Source organism: Piliocolobus tephrosceles, unplaced genomic scaffold (genome assembly GCF_002776525.5).
Source record: "Piliocolobus tephrosceles isolate RC106 unplaced genomic scaffold, ASM277652v3 unscaffolded_30198, whole genome shotgun sequence".
In the NCBI taxonomy this organism is placed as follows: Eukaryota; Metazoa; Chordata; class Mammalia; order Primates; family Cercopithecidae; genus Piliocolobus; species Piliocolobus tephrosceles.
The window spans coordinates 14,497-37,728 of NW_022313419.1; the positions used below are offsets into that span (position 1 = coordinate 14,497).

The 23,232-nt window shown below is 50.3% G+C and overlaps 1 protein-coding gene across 1 annotated transcript; it reads left to right on the top strand.

Annotated features, from left to right (window-relative positions):
- Positions 1-737: 737 nt before the first annotated feature.
- LOC111528518 (glutamate receptor ionotropic, kainate 3) lies at positions 738-21,801 on the top strand. The gene is made up of 5 exons (XM_026451735.1): positions 738-958; positions 6,277-6,395; positions 8,892-9,109; positions 20,111-20,333; positions 21,189-21,801. Exons 1-5 carry the CDS (start codon positions 810-812, stop codon positions 21,593-21,595), a joined length of 1,116 nt encoding a protein of 371 aa, XP_026307520.1. The 5' UTR covers positions 738-809; the 3' UTR covers positions 21,596-21,801.
- The last annotated feature ends 1,431 nt before the right edge of the window (positions 21,802-23,232 follow it).

The window sequence follows — 23,232 nt, forward strand, 5'->3', positions numbered from 1 at the left end:
TAGCTGGGACTACAGGCACTTGCCACTGTACCCAGCTAACTTTTCAATTTTTTGTAGCGATGGAGTCTTACTATGAAATGTAGGCTATTCTCAAACCCCGGGGCTCAAACGATCCTCCCGCCTCAGCCTCCCATAGTGCTGGGATTACAGGTATGAGCCACAGCACCCAGCCTGCCTGTCTAGTTTCTCCCAAGGAGGGTATTATCTTTGCTCAACTTGTGTTTGGAGGGCTTTTAGGATATATAGAATATCCAGAATGTGGTGAAGCAGTCGAGAAGTGGATGGGAGAGGAAAGCAGAATTAAATAGACATTGTGGTGCGTTCTGTGTCCTCTTTGTGGTTTTGAAAGACACAAATAAAAAGCATGAGCTATTTTTGAATGTTTTTGGGTTACTGAACTGTATTTATTTGACAAAGCACCATTTTGAGAAGGGAGCACGTGGGTTACAGCTTTAATAGAGTTCCATTCTCTGTATGTTTATTCCACCACTCTCTTCTTCAAGACCATGAGCTCTTAGAGAGCAGAGGTTAAGTTGAATTCATCATTGTCTCCCCAGCACCCTGACCTGGCCCTCAAGGAGGGTTAGTAAATGTGGAAACAGCAGAGCAGTTAGTGACCCGGGGCTGGGACAACTGACTTCACCCTCATCTCTCCTCCAGCAAGGGTGTTCTGTCTCCCTCTATTCTGAGACTTTGCTCATAGTCTGTCTCCCTCTCTGTGTGTCTGATTTCAGAAGGCAGATCTGGCCGTGGCCCCCCTGACCATCACCCATGTTCGAGAGAAGGCCATCGACTTCTCCAAGCCCTTCATGACACTCGGTGTGAGCATCCTGTATCGAAAGCCCAATGGCACCAACCCCAGCGTCTTCTCCTTCCTCAATCCCCTGTCCCCAGACATCTGGATGTATGTGCTCCTCGCCTACCTGGGGGTCAGCTGTGTCCTCTTCGTCATCGCCAGGTAAGGCAATTCCTTGGCCAGATGTCGGGCCCAAGGTTGAAGGTTTAGGGGCCAGGCAGGTCCTTACCTTCTCAGCCCCTGGCACAGAAGGCCCAAGGCTCAGGCCACTGCTATGCCCACTCCTCTTCCACTCCCTGTGGCTCAGATTCCTTTATATCCCTCAGGGAACTTTCCATGCCTTGTCCCTCCCCACCCCCAGGCTTGAATCACCTGGTCCTCACCCTGGTCTGTGTCTATAACCCTGAGATGCGGCAGTTGCACCTCAGGTCCCATTAGCAGGCTTGAAGAGGTCAAGTGGTTGCCCAAAGCTGCACCACCTGAGCCAGGCACCTGGTGCAGCAGACTGAGGACATTGAGTGGCCCAGTGGGTAGCTTAGAACTTGGAAAACAGGATGTGTCTATCCAAGCCACAACAGTGGGGGGAACAGTGCCCAATAAACTCACACCATCCCCACATGCAGAAACGAGGCACACATGCACACACTCCTGTCTGGGCTCCATGCTAGCAGCATGCTTGCACATTTTGTTGTTCACATAAGTAGACATAGCGCACCCTTGCTGGTGGGTGGTAGGAGGAGGTCACTAGGGGACAGGTTTTGCCCAGTGTTTGGTGAACACCCAGTGCTTACCAAGCACTGTGCTCTGCACTTTACAGCCTCCCTTGGAGAGGAGACGCCTGAGACTCAGAAAGTCTCACCACTTGCCAAGGTCATACAAGCAATAGGTGACACTTGCAGCATTTGACTGTGGGGGTCACCAAGCCTTTTATCTATGACCCACATCTCCGTCCAGTGGTCCCCCCCTGCCCCGGGTTGGTGGCTGCTGGGGCCTTCTCCCCACGGCTTTCCAGTGGAGCCCTCTGCTTTCTCTCTCCGGGCTCCAGCCCCAGCCCCTGATCTGGTCTTTTTTTTTTTCTCTAAATCCTAACAAAGTGCAAAGAGAGACTTCTCTGGAGAGGCAATTTGAGATCCAACGACTTGGCGTTTTCAGTCTTTTTTTTCTCCAGAGCCTTCTTTAAAAGCCGCCCTCCCCCCACTTCACTCCCTTCCGCTCCCTCCTCCCACACTGCGAGAGACTAAAGGGAAGGCTGTGAGTGATGCAATGTCCCGCTCCCCAGGCCCTGTGCCGCCAGAGGCCTGGAGCTGCCGTGCTGGCCTCGCCCTGCCTGGTGGGCGCAGCAGCAGCCAAGGGCCTTCATTTATGCCTCTTGTCTCTAATGGTCTAACAAGCCTTTGAAAGCCAGGAGCCACTCTCCAGAGCTCACACCATGATTTTAGCAGCTCCAGTGGTCCTCCCACCCCTTCGGGCTTTTCCAGCATCCGCTCCGCCCTTTTGATGTGTGTCCCATCCCCCTCTCATTCCTGGCCCTTCAGCAGCACGCCTGCTTCCCACCCTGCCTCCTGGCTAGGAAGGTGGGAGCCTCCTTCCCAAGGTTAGGCTGGGAGACTTTCTAGAAGAGATGGATTTCCTAGAGCTGCTGGAATGATAGGAGACCCCTGAGAAGAGAGGAGAGGGAGAAGAGTTTTGGCCACAGAGCTAGGAAGAGCTTCAGAGTGCACTTGTCACCTCGCCCAGCACCCACACAACACCACTCACACCTCTTGAGATGAGTATAATTATCACCAGTTTATAGAAGCAGAAACTGAGGCTTGGAGAGGTTAAGTAATTGCCCAGAATCAGAAAGCATTTCTTTGGCAGAGTTGGGCTTCAAACCCAGACCGGTCCAACTTTATATCAAGGGTGGCAAATGCAAGTATCTGCCAGGGCCAAAGGGAGTGAAGCAGGCATAGTGATAGGCAGTGGAGAGTGGTAGGGACTAAGGCACCCTGGAGAGCTCACCCGGCTGAAGGGGGCAGCCGCTGCTCAGCTTCAACAGGTTGTACCAGGCAGAGATGCAGGGCCAATGTTGCAGAGCTCATGATTTTGAGAGAGAGATTTGGATTTTTATGTGATGTCTCTCGGTTTTTCTGTGTGGCCACTAGTTGAATTTTTTATAACACTGGCAGGATCAAGCACAACATATCTGTAGGGTGAATGCGGCCATCTCCCCTTCACTCCCGGTGACCATGCTGGCTGAAGGAGATCTGGACACAGCTGCCCACAGTTCTAAGAGATAGGGCCTGGGAAGGGTGGGCAGGTGTCCAGGTCCACTCTGGGACAACTCCAGGTTGGCACGGGACTGTCCATCTTGCACGCTGGCCTGGCCTGGTCTGTTTGGCCCGCATCTGGGGACCAGGCATTGCACAAGGCCTTTCGCTGCCACCAAGATATTCGACTTCATGCCTGGTGAGGTAGGAGGAAACAGGAAGGGAGCCGAGGGTGTGCTTTCTCACCACAGAGAGCAGGACAGTTGGTACTTGTGACAGGGGATGATCGTAAGTGCCTGACCCAGAAGGCAGGGCTGAGGGTGAGCAGCCCATCTAGCTCCTGGGAGCCACATTGCAGCCAAATCTGGGTTGAGTATCCCAGGGAAGCGAGAGCTTTGGCCACAGTGGATGCCCTGTCTACACCTCCACACTCCAGCTGGGGATGGAATGTAACCTTCTCTGTGGAGACAGAGTGTCTCCAGGTCAACTTCTAACTCCTGTTTACTCTCAAGACTGGAGAAGCCCTTGCAGCCACAAGCTACAAATCCAAGATCCGCCATTAACTCCAGGTGACACCTTCCCTCCTTGTCTGGCGACCATCCCACTTCTCTTCTCTCCTGTGGCCAAGGAGGGTTAGAGCCTGGACGCTCTGTCCCACTGACTGCAGGATCCTTGTGGCCTCTGCATCTGTAAAATGGGCACCCTGCAGGCTTTCACCTCTCAGGAGGCAGTGAGGACCCCAGCCTGTAACAGCATTTGATAGCCAAGAAGCCCATTCTAGAACCAGTTATTTTTATTATGATAAGCAGTTCCACCCCTGGAACTTCGTCCTGTTGAAACATCACCATTGAGCCACACTTTAGCATTCTCCCAAATCTAGAAAGGCTTTGCAGCCAAACCCCAGAAGACAAGGCCACCCTTGGGCATCAGGGCCCACAGAGGTGTGTCCAAGGATGCTTTCCCAGCAGAGTGCACCGCAGTCGGAAAGAGAGGACAGCTTAAGTGCCCATCAGTCAAGGCATGGTTAGAGATACCTGCAGAGTGGTTACAGAGCATGAGGTAGATCTGGAAGAACTGACCTGAAAAGAGGCTGGTAACATTAAATGAAAAACAAAGTTCTCGGACAGTATAGTGGTATAATAGGGGATTTTTTTTGTTAAAAGTATCATACATGTCATATATTTGTGTATGTGTGCCTGGTACATGTAAAGAGCAGGACTCGGGAGATCTCATCAGAAATCGGCTTTATTTTGTCTGCCTCCCACCTTCCAGGGTGTTCAGAGGTGGGTGCTCTTCTCACGGCCCCCTCCAGCAGGGCCTCCCTTTGTGGCCCACTACCCACTCAGCCCCTGGTCCTCCAGCAGCCTGTGCCCCATGGCCTCTCCCTGTTGGAATCCCATTGCCTTCTAGGATGGGAGTCAAAGTCAGCCTGGGCTGGATCTGTCTTCTGCATGGGTCCATCTGGTCCAGGGGAAGCACTGTAGACCCAGCGTCCTGAGGCCTGGTGGTGTCTGGGCCTGCAGGCCAGTGTCGTGCAGCAGGGACTTGCCTGATTCCACTGACAGCGCACCCACCAGCCTGACCCCTGCCCTTCACCCTTCCCAGGTCCATCTGCTCAGTTACAGGGCCAGGCACTGAGCTGCCTCGCCCCCTGGGAAGCCCCTCTCCCTCGATGTGGTAGAGGAAGCGGGAGCTCTGGACACCCAACTCTCCAAAGGCTCTCTCCAAAAACCCTTCTCACAATAGCCTCTCATCTCTGCTTTCTCCATCCTAGATCTCTTCCCTGTGGATTTTAGAGCCTCTAACCAGTTTGTGGCCATTTCCTTTGAAGATCCCTGTCTTGGTTTGAAACCTTTCTTTAGGATTTCCTATTTGAGGGATCTTCCCACTTCATGAAAATAAAATTCTTTCCACATGACCACTGGTAATCAATGTATAATATATGCCAGCTTTTAGAAGGGAGACAGAAAAGAGAGGTCACAACATCACACTTAAAGGGCATTGCACTTTAAAAAATGAAACAAAATTCCATTGGACTTGTCTCCCCTTCCAGATGTGTCCTCTCAGCATCCTAAAACCTCCCCCACAAACCTAGAGAAAATGTCCACTAGTGTGGGACTTTTTCCAGGGTCCTCTCAACCTCTCAAGCTTCTTTAAACATAGATATCCTCAAAAGGAACTCACGCAGTGAACAAAAACTCCCTTCAGTTCAGTAATCAGGACTCCTCTTCCTTAGAAGGCAGTAGGGGGCTTTAAGTAATCATTTTTTCCCTGTCATATATGTATTTGTATATTCAAAGACAAAAATCAAAAAATTATATAACGCATTGTTCTCTCTGGGGGATAGGATGCTGGAGTACATTCACTTTGAGATTGTATTCGTCTATACTGTCTGAATATTTTATAAAATGTGTCTTCTGCTTTTTTTCCCCTTTTTAAGGTTTTTTATTATGCCCAAAACTCAAAAGCATGTTCCCACTTTTAAAAATTTATATAATGCAGATAGAGCAATTGGCCTTCCTGAAATTCCTTCTGCTGTTTTGATGCCCCTCCCCAGAGGTAAACACTGATATTTTTGATCTAGAGACCCTTTCAGACCCTTTAGTATACATTTGCATATGAGTATACATAAAGCACTGAATAGTTATGTCTTTAGGAATCTGTTTATCTAAGTGTGGTCATATTGTTCTTATTTTCTATTGCTTTTAATACATTGCTTTTAATATTTTTATTGCTTAGATCTTCAACAATATGTGTTGAAGATCTTTCCCCGCCAGCACATCTCAAGTATCTCATTCTCTTTTAGCAGCCGCGTAATATTTCACAGTACGGTGTGGCATAGTTTATTTAATCATTCCTTTATTGAAGGACATTTTGGTGGTTTCCAGTTTTTTGCGATGACAAACAATGCTTTGATAAACACCCTTGTGTGCTTCTCTTGATGCTCCTGTAAGAGTGCTTTTTCTGGGATGGATAATGAGTTGCAGAATTGGGAGGCTGAAGGGCATGTGCACTTTTAATTTTACGAGATGCTGGTGAATTACCTTTATAACCAGAAAAGGGCACTAACAATAAAGAAGAAGAAGAAATTCCCCTGCCCTGCCTCCCAGCAGAACCATGAGGATATTGATACTGAGGCGGCTGGCACAGCTGTGTTTGCTAAACCACTGCCTGCTGGGGCATGGATGCTCGTTGTTTCCCAGGCTGACTGTCCTTCTCCTCCTGTGCCAGGTTCAGCCCTTATGAGTGGTACGATGCTCACCCCTGCAACCCTGGCTCCGAGGTGGTGGAAAATAACTTCACTCTGCTTAACAGCTTCTGGTTTGGAATGGGATCCCTGATGCAACAAGGTATGCACCTCTCCCACGGCCTCCCTTTCCAGGGTCTCCTTTCCCCAGCGGGTCTTCAGCCTCTTTGGCATCAGCAGGGCCAGCCCATACTTCTAGGGGCAGCCTTAGACCCTGATGAGCCAGCAGAAGGTTGGAGACACAGAGATATCCAACCTTCTGTGCCCTTGCCCCAGACCCCCAACTTCCACCTCCACTCTGGCTGGAGCTGGCTCAGGGTCTGAAGCTAAGAAAACCACCCAACCCAGGGCATGCAGAACGCATCCCTCACCACCTGCTCCAGCTGAGGTGGACATAGAGCACCCTGCTGGCTGCGGCTGACCCTGCCCATGGCCTTATCACCACACAATCCAGCTGAGCAAGTTGAGCTGTGGATGGAAGGAGACCAGAGGCAGGGAGGCTGGCTGGGAGGCCACTGCAGGAATGAGGTGATAAGACCTGAGCCTGGTGGTGGCCCTGGGAGAGGAGGGCAGAAATGCACTAAGAGAGCTTCAGGATACACTGTGGATGGAACTCCGTGGCCGCTTGGCTGTGAGGCTCCTGAGAGTAGGAAGGATCATGGCTGAGTTGGGGACTTCAGCCCAAGTGCTTCAAAGATGAGATACACAAAAGGATGCAATTCTCTTACATCCTCTGGAAGGAGGGCCAATGTGCTTTGGAAATATCTGCAGCTACTCAAATATCTCAGAAAGCAGAGCACCTGCTCTAACTGCCGGAAGTCAGATGCAGAGACAGTAGGAAGCAAGAGGGCAGGCACAGGGAGAGGGGATCACCAGCCAGGAAAGACCCCCAGGAAGGACACCACCCCCTGGTCCTGCTGGCCACAAACCATGTGCTCACTGCCCCTGCAGGTGAAGTCCCATGTCCAGAGTCTCTTATCTTAGGGAGTGCAGACAAGTCTCTGCCTGTTAGAGTTTCACTGAGCAACCTACCTAGGGGGCAGGCAGGGAAGGGGCTTCAAGGGACAGAAAAAATGTCCTTGTCCCGCAGTCATCTGTGTATAACCTTCACAAACCCTGGTCCTCAGTAGACATCCATCAGCAAATGCCAAACAAATGAGCGAATGGCATTATCCCAATGTGTCCTGGGCACCCACTACATGCCAGGCTCTGTGCTGGGTAGTTGAATGAAGGAGGAGAGGAAAAAAGTAAATCTGTCCCACATGCGAGAAACCTCTCAGCCATGGCAGAGGCCAGGGCAGGGCCTTGGGCAGAGGTCTGGCAAGCCTGGCAGAATTCACCAATCAGGTGACTCAAATAAGCTGCTCCCTCTCTGAGGGCAGCCCAAAGCCTGGTTTGGAGCAACCAGGGGAGGCTGGGAGTGTCCGGTTTGGGAGGGGGACACCGAGCCTCAGTGGTCTCTAGCAGCTAGGAAGTGACAGGCAACTTTCAAGGGAAGTGCCTCAATGTGTCCTTGCTGTTAATGCGTGTCCTGGAGACTCACCTTGCTTTTTTGTCCATCATCTTTGTTCGGTGACAGTTGGGAAAGACCTGGAAGCCCCTCAATACAGTAATAGCTTCTTCTCTTCCACCTCCTGCTGCTATTCAAAGCACTGGCCCCTGATGTATTCTCCATGTGGTTTTGATTAGGAGGGAGAAAAATAGTTATGTATTTGAAAAACTTTCCCTTGAGTGACTTCTTTGAGGAAAAAAAAACATCATCCATATCAAAGCAGATGCTTTTCAGATTGCAGGTCCAAATATTCTGGAAAGTTGAGGAGTCACTCGCAATTTAAATCTCTTGAAAGCCAACTAGTTAATTACTTCAGTTAGAAGGTGTCATCTCTGTTGTGCTCCACACCTAAGGTTGGGGAAGAAAAGTGATATATTTCGGGAAAGAGCTTCAAAAAGTGTTGATTTTTTTCCCCTCCTGCAAAGCACCGCATAGCAATCTTATATTTGTATACCATTTGTATTTCCAGTGCAATTTCTTCTCAAATTATATCATTGCAGCACCACAGTATTTATGTGAGGCTGGGACAGAGGAAGGACAATTCTTCATGTTTTGCAGAATTTTGCAGAGAGGGGAAGTATCAGGCATAAGATCACACTGAGAGTTGGGAGCAAGATTCACTCAAGAACCCAGGGGTCCTGACTCCCAGATGTTCTTAAGCTGGGACCACATAAGTGGTCTATGGTTAGGCATCTGAGGTTTTGATGAGCCTGTGCAATGTGAATGTATGTTGTTCTAGAAGAGCGATTCTTAAATTTCAGCTGCGTCAGAATCATCTGGAGAGCTTACTCAAAACATATTGCTGGGTCCCACCCTCAGAAATTACTGATTCAGTGAGTGCTGGGGAGAGGCCCAAGAATGTGCATTTCTAACAAATTCCAGGTGATGATGTTGCTGCTGGTCCAGGGACTACACTTTTGAGAACCACTGGTCTTGGGAAAGGGCCTTAGCTTTCATTAGAGTATCAGAGGAATCCATAACCTAGGGGACTTGAGCAGCGCTAGTCTGGATGTTGTAAGGGACTGCCTATATCCTCTCTTCGCCCAGGGTCTGAGCTGATGCCCAAAGCCCTATCCACACGCATCATTGGTGGCATCTGGTGGTTCTTCACGCTCATCATCATCTCTTCCTACACGGCCAACCTGGCTGCCTTTCTGACCGTGGAGCGCATGGAATCACCCATTGACTCTGCTGACGACCTGGCCAAGCAAACCAAAATCGAGTATGGGGCTGTCAAGGACGGGGCCACCATGACCTTCTTCAAGGTGAGGCCCTCTCCCTCCTATTGCAGCACCATGAGCTGATCCTCTCCAGACCCTTTACTGAGCAGAAGAGGAAAGGGCGTCTCTGCCCTTCCCTAACCACGCATGGCCAATGGGTCAGAATCCCCCAGGCCTCAGCCCCACCTTGTTTGGACTAGTCGACTTTGGGGAGCTGTGGTGATGTGGGCCAAATGGGTTGGCCTCAACACGAATCCTAGAAGTTTCTGTGCCTGAGATGAGCTATGTGAATGTGTTATGATTCCTTAAGTCATAAGAAGGAGATAGGTGGAGAGAGGGGCCTGGAGAAGGGGGAAGCAGGGGAGGAGCGGCCCAGACACACAGGCCCTGGGGGCTCCCTGCCGTAGCTTCAGATCTCAATGCCATCCATCTCGAGGAAGCTAGCTTGAGGTCAGGGAGATGGCAGCAGGGCCAAATCTTGAGAGGAAGGGAGGAGATTTAGAACTTGAGCAAGTGTTTACAGACATTACTGAGCATGTTACATTCTAAGAATGCTGGTGTCAGCAGATAAAGTCCCTGTCACCTGCTCAAGTGACTGTTCTAATGGGTATCTGGCCATGATTTCATGGCTCCTCCTGCTCTGTGAAGTGTTGGCTCAGTGCCCTAATGTTTTCCACTTTTTACTGAAGTAGCTGAGGGTTTAGGAGACTCTGGCTGGCCCCGAGAACCAAAAGCTGCAAAGGTTCTCCCAGAAATTAAAGTAGTAATAACAGTAGCTACTGCAACTGAGATCTCACAGTAGGTCAAGCCTGTAGTAAATGCTGGGCCTCATTTAATCTTCGTGACAAATCCTGGGAGGCTGATACTCGAATTATTTCTACTTTCCACGTGTGGAAACTGAGTCCCAGAGCAGCTAAGTGGCTTGTCCAGGACGCCCCGCTGGAGGAGCCAGGTGATAAACAGGCTTGCCTTCCTCGAAGCCCCTGTTTTAGGCCAGTGGTTCTTAGACCTGGGTGTGCATTCAGATCACCTGGAAGACTTGTTGAAACACAGCTTGCAGGCCAGGGACAGTGGCTCACGCCTGTAATCCCAGCACTTTGGGAGGCCATGGTGAGCAGATCACGAGGTCAGGAGTTCGAGACCAGCCTGGTCAATATGGTGACACCCCATCTCTACTAAAAATACAAATTACAGGTGGCGCCGCACCTGTAATCCCAGTTACTGGGGAGGCTGAGGCAGAAAAATCGCTTGAACCCGGAGGCGGAGGTTGCAGTGAGCCGAGATCGCGCCACCGCATTCCAGCCTGGGTGACAGAGCAAGACTCCATCTCAAAAACTAAAATAAAATAAAAAGAAAGAAACACAGCTTGCAGGCCCCAACCTCAGAGTTTCTGATTCAGGAGGTCTAGATGGGGCCGAGAATGCATTTCTAAAAAGTTTCAAAGTGTTGCTGTGGCTGCTGGTCCAGGCTCCATGCTTGGAGAACCACTGCTCCAATTGTTTCTCGGAAATGACTAGAATTTAGGAACTCTGTGGCTGCAGGCCCACTTATTTATATGTTTATCTGTTAATCAACTGCTCTCAATCAACCTGGAATGGAAGCCTGGGGTATTTTCCTTTCCTCTGGGCTCTGATTCCCCATCACCCAGCCCCTGCCTCCTCCTAGCTAAGCCTCTGAATGGTAGATGGAGCCTCTTGTGGGGCCTGAGTGAAGAGAGAAGGAAGGGGTTGGGTGGGAAAGCCTTCTACCTCCTGGGCACTGCAGTCCCCCAGCACTCTCCCCTCCCTGCTGCCCAGCCCCCACCATGTCCCTCTTTGAGGTTGGAAACAGCCTTGTAGTGAAGAGACAGTGAGGGAGGAAAGGCGCTTGCCTCTTGGATGTTGCCAAGAGGGATGTTGGTTGACTTGCTTAAGAGGTCACTACTGTGTATTTAGAGTGAGGGGAAGACAACGGCATTATCAAAGGCATGTTGGGAGCACTATGGGACTCTGTATGTGTTCCCGCCTATGAATGAGTAGGTGAGGATGTGTATACATGCATGGCTTCACATGTGCATGTAGCAGTAAATAATATGTGGGAATGTGCATGTGTGTGTGTGCACACATGTGCCTGTGCACAACTCTGCCTGTGTGGGGACATGTGTGTATTTGTGCTTGGACGTGTCTGCATCTATGTGTATGTGTGCTTGAACATACGGGTGATGCATGTCTGTGATCTGAGCATGTGGACACGTGCCAGTGAATGTGTACAAGTGTGTACCAGAAGGTCTACATGTATATGTGTACAGAGAAAATACATGTGTCCGTCTGCTTGGATATCCGCATGAGTATGTCTAGATAAGTGGAGGGCAGATGGGCCTGTGTGTGTGTAATGGCCCGCTTATGCATGATGCATGTGTGTGTATACTAGCCTTTGTGTGTGTATGCCTGTGTAATGGCCTATGCATGCATGAATCTCTGTGTGTCTGTATAATGGCCTGTGCATACATATGTATCTGCGTGTGCATGTATAATGATCCATGCACGTATATATGTCTGCATGTATGTGTGTATAATGGCCCATGTATGCATATGTGTCTCTGTATGGTGGTGGGGCGTCTGCGTATGTGTATAATGGTCCATGCATGCGTCCGAATGTGTCTCTGGGTGTGTGTGTGTGCATAATGGATTGTGCATGCATATATGTCTGCATGTGTGTGTGCGCGCACACATGCTTGCCTGCTCATGCCTATCCCCAGGCTGTGGCCCAGCCCTTTGACTGTGCCAGAGCATCTCTCATGCATAACGCATGAGCCCATCTCTAAGTAGGGCTCCCGATCAAAGGGAAATAGCATAAATAAGCCTGGTGCAGGCTCATTGCTGCTGATTGGATGTCCTTGCCTCCCTCCATGCTAAGATGCTCAGATTGGCTTCCCAGAACCTAGTCCCAGCTCCCCACTGAGCTGCTGCCCTCAGCATCAAGCGGCACCTCCCGCAGCCTCCTCTGCCCTCACCCACCTTCCCTGCAAACGGCACAGTGAGGAGGGCAGAGGAGAGATACAAATGCTGTCACCTAGCTGGGATGCTAGGGCTTCATGGGCCCATGCTCACAGGAGTCTGTGGGTCAGAAACAACAACTCCACACCCCCTGCATAACCAACTCCACTTTATTGCTCTCCCTATGGTCAATTAATTCCTCTTTATGCCTGGCCACTTTGTCTCCTGCCTTATTTCAAGTGAAGTTCTCCTTGCCCAGGTTCCCTGTCATCAGCAGCAGCAATGGGACTGTTACTTATGGGAGAAGAGCCTGAATGTAGGTACATTAACTTGCCCCCACCTCAGATGATGAGCTAGAAGCACCACTACCCCCTGCCCCCGCTGAAGGTCCCTGGATGAACCAATTCCCTGCCTTGCCACCCCCTTGCCCTCTGTAGTTGGACTTCCCAATTAGACCTTCCTCCAGACCAGGTGATAGCCTCCTGGTTAGCACAGAATGTTTGCAGGTTAGAGCTGGAAGGAGACCTGAGATTAACCTAGAGAAACAGGCCCAGCCCATTATCACACAGCAGATCAGTGGTGGAGCCGGTTACAAGGTCAGACATTCTGTCTTCATGCACAGTGCCCTCCCCTATGTCCACTCTAGGGTCTTCTCCTTGAGAGGTAGTCCTCCCCTGCCCATGAGAGTATATGGCAAGGCTGCACTACTGTTGAACAGGAGGCAGCTCCAGGAGGAGCCATCAGATGTCTGGGAGACATTGGCAAAGTCAACAATAACAGTAACACTTAATGAACACTTTGTGCCAGCCACCATTCCAAACACTTTACCTGTATTTGCTTATTACATCCTCAATAACAGCCCTGGAAGGTAGATTATTATTATCATCTCCATTTGACACGTGATGAAAGGAAGGCTCAGAGAGGCTAACTGACTTGCCTAAAGTCCCACAGCTAGTGAAATGCAGGACTGGAATTTGAACCCAAGCAGCCTGGCTCTAGTGCCTATGCTCTTGGTCACTGTGTTCATATGGCTTCTGTAAGGACCCAGCCACAGTCCTCAGGAGGCATTTGGGGAAAAGTGAAGCTACAGTCAGTTGACCACATACCCAGCCCTGCACAGTCCTGGCACATCGTAGTTGCTGTAATAATACATGTTGAGTGGATGCTGCTGTTGAGTGAAAGGATGGGATTTAAAGATGGCAGCAGCCAAGTGGCACAAGTGCAGGAGACAATATCGAGGAGTAAGAACCGAGCGGGCAGCCTTTATTGAAGGTCCAGAGTGCAGGACAGATGAACTTGATTTCTATGGTTAGCATGTTCCTGGTTAAGCAGCACACAGTCTTAAAAAACGCCCTGACTGAGAGTGGAACTCACAAGGGAGAGAGAACCTGTTTCTGTCCAAAGACAACAGCGGCAGGAAGCGGGACGCTGGGCTCTCGGGGGTCTCTCGATCGCTCGCCCCCACCCTGCAGCCCCATCATTCCAAAGGAAATTTCATTTGAAGAGTTGTCAGGGAGCAGCAGACATCACAACCAGCATCTCCTGTGTTGTCCTTCCTCCGTCTTGGAAGATAAAAATTAATTAGGAGATGAAAAAGGAGGCCTTTGAAAGCACTATTTGGCTGTAAAAATATGTAGGCAAAATGTAAAGGAGAACATTGGGAAAGCGTGTTCTTTGCGGGGAAGGCCACACAGCTTTGATGAGAGAGGAAGTTGGAAGACAGCTTCTCCAAGCACTCAGACCTTTTTCAGTGCTGGCGGTGGGGGAGCACATAACAGGTGAGAGGGATAGTGGCTTAGGGAAGGAGTGGGAACTAGGGGCCCGAGAATGCCAGGTTCCCTGGGCCCGTGGCCATTGTCAGGCCCTCCCCCTTGCACAGCTTCAGTCCTAGCATCTGACCTGGGCATGCTCTCAGAGAGGTCGCCCGGCCCACCCCCTGCCTCCCAGCTACATGACAGACCCTTCCCTGAGCTGGAGGGCCTAGGAAGATGCCCCCCAAACTCAGCTTCCAGCTTCTCCTGACCCATCTGCTGGCCTGTCTCACATACAGCCTTAGCCCTGCCTTCAAGCAGAAGCAGGTAGGGGGACCAAAACATAATGCCCAGGCAAAATTCAGTGTGGTGCTGCCTGTCGTCATCAAGTTACATCAGTTTTAAAGTCAGACAGACCAGGATTTGAGTCTGGGGTGATGTCTCTGCTGGTGACCTTAGGCAAGTCACTTCACTTCTCTGGGCTTCCATATGCTCCCCTGTATGACATAGATACTTATTTTCACCATGCAGCAATTGGCAAGAGGGTTCGGTGAGCTCCTGTATGTACAGTGGTTAGTCCAGAGCCAGGCATACAGGAGGACTTAGGTCAAAGGCTTTCTCTTCTGCAGAGCCCTCCGGTTGGCTGAACACAAGCCAAAGAAGCAGGCTGGACGCTTTCCTCTTGCCCCGAAGTTCCCTCTTGGGGCAGATTACTTAACCGGAGCACACTGGAGATGACCAGCTAATGGCCACCCACTTTATGGAGCTCTTGAGATTATTAAATGGGATAATTCGTGTATTTACCTCACAGCATCACCTGGCACAAAGTAGGCATGCGGTGAATGCTAACGTTTTATTGTTTACTGTTGCAGACTGGTGATACACAGGCCTGTGCAGCCCATAGATGTGATTTGGAGGGGCCACACATCGCTTATTAATATGTGCATATTTTTTAAAAACATCAATTGCAGCAGTTCTCAGCAGCTGAGAGGCAATGTTTGTCTCCAGTTTACAGACTCCCACCCAGCCTTCTTTAGTTACTTCAATACCCTGCCTGGCCCCTGTCAGCATTTGAGTTTTTACCCCTTTAAGTGCCATAGCAACTCAGCACTATAGAGAATTTTCTCCCCAGTTTCTAGATGAGAAAACTGGGCCTTAAGGAGAATTAAGCAGCCTTAAAGGGAAAGAGTGACTCCGGCCACCTATGGAGTCTTAGAGGCGGGCTCTGTATTAAACACTTCACACACTTTGTCTTGTTGAATGTTCACGATAACCCTAAGTAGCAGGTACTCTTTCAACACTCGTTTTACAGACAGAGAAAGTGAAGCTCAGAGAGGTGATGTCACTTGCCTGTGGTCACAGGAGGAGCTGGCATTTGAGTCCAAGCTGGTGTGACACCAGAGTGTAGTAGAGCTGACCCCTCTCACTACCTCCACCCCCAGCCTGCAGCCCCCCACAAGCAAGCCTCAGGCATGTGCAGCCAACAGGGGCCGCTGCCAGGATGGGAGGTGAGCAAGGAGCTAGACTGTCCTTACCAAGGGGCCTGTAGCAGCCGGCAGAGGCAGTGGACTCCAAAGAGGCCTCCTGTCTCCATAGAAATGACCCAAGAGAAATGATTAACTGCTCAAGTCCATGGATCCAGTAAGGCCAAAGATTCCACACTCAGAGATAAGAAAGCCATTTAATATGGAAAAAGATCTCCTTTCCAGTATGGAAAACACCCAAGGTCTTGTATGCAATCCCATTGCTACTGCATCTCTGCACACATTCCCTGAAACTCAGCTCCCTTTTGAATTGCTATATATAGAGAGAGACTTATATACATTCTCTTGTACAGAAATGTTAGATTCTCAAGATTAAGTATCTTCAGTCAGGGAAAATCAATTTGCTTCTTTGAGGAGGCTGGAATTGAAAGTCGTGAGCCTGAAATTTACTTTCTTGCCAATTTTACTGATAAAAAAAGCATCTCTGTCCTGGCACACCGCCGTGTATTGGTTGTTCCAGATGATTCCATTAGTTGATTTGGGTGACTAGCCCTGAAACTACCCTTATTAAGGTTCTCTCCAGGGCCAAGACAGGCAGGATGACACAGGAGCTGTAGGTACGTGGGACTTTATTCCCTGGGGTGGTGATGATAGCTCTGGCCAGTGATGGGGACTCAGGCCTGTGATGGCAACTCTTTTTTTTTTTTTTTTTTTTTTTGAGACGGAGTCTTGCTCTGTCGCCCAGGCTGGAGTGCAGTGGCTGGATCTCAGCTCACTGCAACCTCCGCCTCCTGGGTTCACGCCATTCTCCTGCCTCAGCCTCCGGAGTAGCTGGGACCACAGGCGCCCGCCACCTCGCCCGGCTAATTTTTTGTATTTTTAGTAAAGACGGGGTTTCACCGTGTTAGCCAGGATGGTCTCGATCTCCTGACCTCGTGATCCGCCCGTCTCGGCCTCCCAAAGTGCTGGGATTACAGGCTTGAGCCACCGCGCCCGGCCGATGGCAACTCTTTCAGAGATGGGAGAGAGGAACCTGGGGGTCCATGAAGGGCCCTGGATTTATCTATCCCTGCTTAGACATGCCAGAAGGAACCTTTTCAGGGTTGTGCCCCAGAATCACTGAACTACTCAAGAACAGAAGGACAGCACTTAAGGGGAAGCAGAGACCATGAGCAGATGGGGTTGAGAATGGGGGCCCCAAGATAGAAGACGAGGGCAGTGGGGACCATTCTAGGAAAGCAGATTTCCGACACATCTACCTGAAGGTGATGGAGATAATAATTTAGTTGGTACTGGAGCCAGGAGTCTCTTAAAATTAACGTCACAGCCAGCTTCATGCCTTGTTTTCACCTTCCATCTCCACTGGCCCAAGCCCTCTGTTGTCCTTTCCCATCTTCCTCATTCAGTTCCTTTACCCGCTGGTGCCTTTCTTGTGTCTTTCCTCAGAGCCCATCTGCCTCAACACTCCCTTCAGCCCCCAACCGAATTTTCTGTCTCCATCTATGGTGTTGTGTTACTGGAAAGAGCATATGGTTTGGTGTCAGGCAGGCTTGTATATAAGAGGAATAAAGTGTTGGGGTATGGGGAGGATACAAGGAGGAGTTTAGAGAAAGAGAAGTTCTTATCCCATTCTGAGACAGAAGGAGTAGGTGGGGCTTCCTGAGTGATTCATTGTCAAGTTACTTTTCTCAGGACTTGAGATTTGTTGGATGGATGACTGAGAGGGTGGGTGACATGGGAGAGTGGGTGGGTAAGATGGGTGAGGAGGAGAAAGGGATGGATGATTGGGGGATGGATAGGTAGGTAAGAGAACAGATGGATGGATGGATAGATAGATGGTTGGAGAGATGGTTAAATGGATGGATAGATAAGTAATAGGTGGATAGTCAGAGTAGTTGAATTAACTAGTGTGTAGATGGTGTGTGGATGGTAGCATGATCAGATATGTTAGTGGATGGGGGGTGAGTGGTTGGATGGATGGATGATGGGTGCGTGGATGGGTAGGTGGGTGGATGGATGGATGGATGGATCGATGGGTGAATGGATGGGTTGACGGGTGGATGGAAGGATAGATTAGATGGGCAGATACATTAGGAGGTCTGATTGCTTCATCTACCTTTGGTTCTCACCTCTAGTAGAAGAGGGAGAATTGGGAAAGCAGAAGAGACAAGGATGCTGAAGAGCTGCAATCACTAGAGGGAGAAAAGTATTTAGGTTCCAATAACCAGGATGGTAGAGTATCAGGAACATGTGTATCTGGCAAAGCAGGGATGACTGGACTAGGATACTTTGATTACAGGAATAGTTGGAATTGATGATTATTTGAAAAAGCAACTATACTGGGAGCAGAAGTCGCTTATGGGAGTATGTGGTTGAGAGGGTGTAAAAGTTATCTATTGCTGCATACCAAATTACCTGAAACTTCATGTTTTAAAAGAACATTTGCTGTCTCACAGCTTGTGGGTCAGGAATCCAAGCAGTTTCGCTGAGTCCTCTGGCTCAGGGTCCCTCATGGGGCTGTAGTCAAGGTGTTGGCTAATGCTACAGTTATTTTAAGGCATGTTTTCCAAGCTCACTGTATGCTTGTTGGCAGGACTCAGCTCCTCCCAGGTGACTGAACTAAAGACTTCAGTTTTTCACTGATAGTTGGCCAGAGGCTGCCCTCTGTTTCTTGCTCTGGGAACCTCTCCATAGGGCAACTCACAACATGGCAGCCAGCTTCCATCAGAGTGAGACAAGCCAGAGAGAGTACCAGTCACAGTCTCTTGTAACCTAAGTTTGGACATGACACCCCATCACTTTTGTGGGGAGTTAAAAGCAAGTCACTAGTGTCAGCCCACATTCAAGAAGAGGGGATTACACAAAGGTATGAATACCAGAGATGGGGATCACTAGGAGCTTTCTACAACAGGAGAGTCTGGGGAGATGGCGTAGAAGAGTGAGAAAGGAACAGAGGGAGTAAAAGAAATTGGAGGTAGAAGAATCTGCTTATCGGAAATTTTCCAGAAAATAAGAAACAACTATGGGAGGCAGAAGAGCTGAACATCAGGAAGATTTTTAAGGGCAAGAATATTGAGTGGGGCACAACCTGGGCCACAGGAAGCGCTGAGGTGGAAGAATAGCTGGGGAGGTCGGAGAGCAGAGAGCACAAAAGGCTTGGAGGCAGGGATTGCAGAGGTAAGAGAGTCCTGTGGAGCTGGAGTAGCTGGAGAGCAGCAATGGCTGAAGGGCAGGCTGAGGACCAGGAGGGGCTGGGAGAGGCCAGTGAGAGCTGCAGGCATCTGGGCCCTTTCACGCCTTTGGCTTTGGGGCAGGTAAATTTGTAGGTTGGGGAGTGACTGCTTATCTGTGAAGGTGCCCCCAGCCCTGTGCCCAAAGGAGGCATCACTGGCACTCAGCTGATAACGGTGCTCAGATGTAATTCCAAGGGGTCCTGCCTGTAGCTTTGGGGCCCCTTCCTGTTCCCACTGCTCTTCCTCAGGGCATGTTGGGGTCTCTAGAAGCCAGTTTAGGAGGGGACAGCCTTTGCCAGAGCTAGGAAGCACCCGGAGAATAGAAAGTACACTTTCCCCCAAGGCTCCGCAGCCCCCTCCCAGCAGGCACGGCTTCTTCCCCATCCCCCTGCCCGTGCCCCAGTCCTGCGCCAGCCTTTTCAAGTGCACCCATGCCATCAGGCACACTGGAGCTGGGCCGGGTGCCAGTCAGACAGGCTGACATCACAGACAGGCACAGCTAGACTTGGAACCAGCCGGGCTCAGTGGGGCCTGCAGAGCCACCTGTTCCCCTGAGATCAGCCAGGGCAGGGCTGATCCCTGCTGGGAGCAGGCAGTTGGCAAAGCACTAAATTCCCAAGAAATCTCATGAATGCCATGCACCCTGGTCTGCAGTCTCCCCAGGCAGCAAGGGACACTCAGCCCTTGCCCTCCTCTCTCCTGGCCCCAGTAACCTCTCCGTGTCTTCCTAGGGCAGGCATAGCATCCTACCCCCTGGGCCTGGTCTTAGGGATTCTGGTTTGCTCATGCAACAGTGTCTACAGCCCTGAGCGCTGGTGCAGCTAAAGGGGGCTTGCAGACCACCTCCTCTGACTGCCCTTATTTTTTTCCCCCTCTGCAATTTGCACCCCGTTCCTTCCTCACAGTCATGAAGTAGAACATGTTTGAGGCAAAATCTTCCCCTGAAACAGGACATAAAAGAGGCCTCCACTGGTTGAAGCGAAAGGGGAGGCCCAGGACCCACTCATCTTTGCCCCAGTGAGCAGCCGTCTCTCTCCCTCCACCCTCACAGTGGTTTCTGTGAGGCAGGGCAGCTGAGGGGTTAGGGGTATGGACTCTGGAGCCAGATGGCCTGAGTTTGAAGCCTGACTTTGCTACTTAGTGCCTGGGTAAACTTAGGCAAGTGACTTAGCTGTGCCTCAATCTTTTTGTCTATAAAATGGAGCTCATGATAGTACCTGCCTCCTGTGATCGCTGTGAAGAATCAACGAGTTAATGCAGGTAGAGCACTTAGAACAAAACCTGAATGTGCTAACTTTTAATAAATTTTAGAGAAAGAAAATCCATGTTTAAAGTCAGTTTGAAGACCACTCGTGCCATGGTCAGGGTTTCCAGGAAGCAGGCCTGAGTCTGCATTTCTGCTTTATCCCTTGCCAGCTGTGTGTTTGGGGACCTTTGCTCCCAGGGCCTCAATTTCTATATCGGAGCACTGTGTAGCACTCGCTTTCTCTGAAGACTGTAGACCGAGTTCAAGGCCCCAACCCCCGTTGAGCAGGATATGCGGTGCTTGGTCCCTGGTGTGCCTAGTAACAGTGTGCACATCACCCCTTCCCTCGTGGCCCAGAAATCCAAGATCTCCACCTTCGAGAAGATGTGGGCCTTCATGAGCAGCAAGCCCTCGGCGCTGGTGAAGAACAACGAGGAGGGCATCCAGAGGGCCCTGACGGCCGACTACGCGCTGCTCATGGAGTCCACCACCATCGAGTACGTCACGCAGAGGAACTGCAACCTCACCCAGATCGGGGGCCTCATTGACTCCAAGGGCTACGGCATCGGCACGCCCATGGGTGAGCAAGGGGCTGCATGTGGGAGGGGCAGGGGTGTGGGCAGAGGAGGGGCTCCACCCTCGTGTCCACTCATGCTCCCTCTTGCAGCTCATTCCATGGGGCTGATAAAGGTGACATTTTCTTTTTCTCCCTTTTCTTTTCTTTCTTTCTTTTTTTTTTTTTAAGGCAGAGTTTCACTCTTGTTGCCCAGGCTGGAGTGCAGTAGCATGACCTCGGTTCACTGCAACCTCCGCCTCCCGGGTTCAAGTGATTCTCCTGCTTCAGCCTCCCGAGTATCTGGGATTACAGGCATGTGTCACCATGCCTGGCTAATTTTGTATTTTTAGTAGAGATGGGATTTCTCCATGTTGGTCAGGCTGGTCTTGATCTCCCAACCTCATGTGATCTGCCCGCCTTGGCCTCCCAAAGTGCTGGAATTACAGGTGTGAGCCACCGTGCCCGGACATAGGTGACATTTTCTCAGCCCAGAAGCAGAGGGGTGGAGCTGCATGCCTTTTGAGGGTGGCGCTGACCTAAGCAATGAGAGCTGGGACAGACACAAGGTTCAGGGACAGTTCCCAGAGGCTGTTCCTGCCTTCCCTCTCCTGCCCCTGCTGATGCAGCTCAGGGGCACTGGGCCTTCAGGGAGCCCACAGGGACTGATACACAATGGGTACGACCTCCCTGCTCAAACAGGACATTTCCGCCCGCCCAGATACCATGTGCTGATTTAAAGAGGACTCACAGGGATAGGGCCCCCCTTTTATGAGCTGATCCAGAGGGCTAGTGGTGGTGGCCTGACCAGGGTGTTGGCAGGGCCAAACACAGCATGGGCCACACGCCACTGATGACTAGGGGTCCCTTCTCCCTGCTCAGGCTCCCCATACCGGGACAAGATCACCATCGCCATCCTGCAGCTTCAGGAGGAGGACAAGCTGCACATCATGAAGGAGAAATGGTGGCGGGGCAGCGGGTGCCCTGAGGAGGAAAACAAAGAGGCCAGCGCCCTGGGGATCCAGAAGATCGGGGGCATCTTCATTGTCCTGGCCGCCGGGCTGGTCCTCTCTGTGCTGGTGGCCGTGGGCGAGTTTGTGTACAAGCTCCGCAAAACAGCAGAGAGAGAGCAGGTAAGCCTTAGAGCTTGGAGCCTGCACAGGACGGGGAAGGAGATTCACGCTGACTTCACCCCTCTATGTGCCAGGCACACAATGGTGTCTCACCTCACAACAGCTCACCCTGTATCCAGTGGGCCAGCAAGCCCTGCCACTCTACCTCTGTCCTGACCTAGCACTTTTTTCCATCGCTGTTGCCCCACCCCAGGCCAAGCCCCATCACCTCCTGCCTGGATTATGCCGCAGCCTTCAAACTGGCCTTCCAGCCTCCATGGTTCCCCAGCACCATCCACAATTCACACAGCAACCGGTGCCGTGTTTAAAACTTAATTCAAACCATATCTTTTTCCTGCATAAAACCCTCCAGGGTAATTGTTGAAGGTGGGTGATGGTTGCATAGTGGTTCATTATACGGTTCTCTTTACCTTTGCATATATTTGGAAATTTCCATAATCAAAAGTTTAAAAAGGAAAAGTTAACAGGGTTGGCCCAAGCATATAGACAGTAGAACTAGGCTCAAGCCTTCTGATTAATTCAAGCATGGTTGGGCACTAGTTCTGGGTCCCAGTAGCAAATTAGAATCACAGGGAGAAAGTTTTCAAGTGCTAATGCTCTGGACTCACTCCCAGAGACTCTCTGTTTTAATTGGTCTGTGGTGTAGCCAGCATTGTGCTTTTACAAAAGCCTGCAGGGTGATTTAAATGTGTGCCTGAGTTGAGGGCCGCTGGGCTGGGGGAAGCACAACTCACAGAGAAGTTCAAGGAGATTGCAATTAAATTATATATAGAGGGGCCCATTATAAACAAGCAATTTACATATCCGTAAAAAACGAAATAGAATCCTCTATAACCAGCAAGCCTTAGTCAACAAAGAGGAGGGGAAAAGATAATACTCGATGCTGGAATTTGCAAGGGTGGAAGGGAAGGGACACTGTCCAGCATTGCTGAGGGAAGTCTATGCAGGTACTTTTCTGGAAGGCAACTTCATGGTATGTTCAGAGTCTTCCACAGTATCCATACATTTTGGCCTATCAATTTCCACTTTTAGAAATGTACCATGTGTAAGTGGTCAAAGATAGACACGGTTTTATTTACAAGGAAATTTGCTGAAGTGTAAATTATAACACGAAAAGATGGGAGGGAGGGGCAAACACCTAAATGTCTAACAACAGAGAATGGTTCTCTGTTGATACAAAATTATGATACATCAAAAAAGAACAACCACCAAATTCTCTGAGAATTCCCATTACAGTTAAAAGGAGCTCCTGGCCGGGTGCGGTGGCTCACGCTTGTAATCCCAACACTTTGGGAGGCCGAGCCGGGCGGATCACGATGTCAAGAGATCAAGACCATCCTGGCCAACACTGTGAAACCCCGTCACTACTAAAAACACAAAAATTAGCTGGGCATGGTGGCTTGCGCCTGTAATCCCAGCTACTCAGGAGGCTGAGGCAGGAGAATCGCTTGAACCCAGGAGGCAGAGGTTGCAGTGAGCCAAGATTGGGGCACTGCACTCCAACCTGGAGACAGAGACTTCATCTCAAAAAAACAGGAGCTACTCATTCCACCAAAAAGCCTAAAGGATCTATCTACTCCACTTCTCTGACCACCTCCTTCCCTCACTCTCCTCCCCTACTCTGCTCCACACACACTGGCCTCTTGTTCAGTCCTGAACACACCAAGCACATTTCTGCCTTAGGCCCTTTGCACATGCTGCTCCTGGAATGCTCCTCCCTCAGAAGGTATGTTCTTGACATCTTCTGGCCATTCTTGTTTCAGTTCCAATGTTACCTCCTCAAGTAGCCTTCA

Excerpts from the sequence above, each read along its gene's own strand:
- LOC111528518 (XM_026451735.1), top strand. The coding sequence starts at position 810 with ATGACACTCGGTGTGAGCATCCTGTATCGAAAGCCCAATGGCACCAAC. Across the intron at positions 6,396-8,891 it reads GGGATCCCTGATGCAACAAG|GGTCTGAGCTGATGCCCAAA; the intron begins GTATGCACCTCT and ends CTCTTCGCCCAG. Across the intron at positions 9,110-20,110 it reads CCACCATGACCTTCTTCAAG|AAATCCAAGATCTCCACCTT; the intron begins GTGAGGCCCTCT and ends CTCGTGGCCCAG.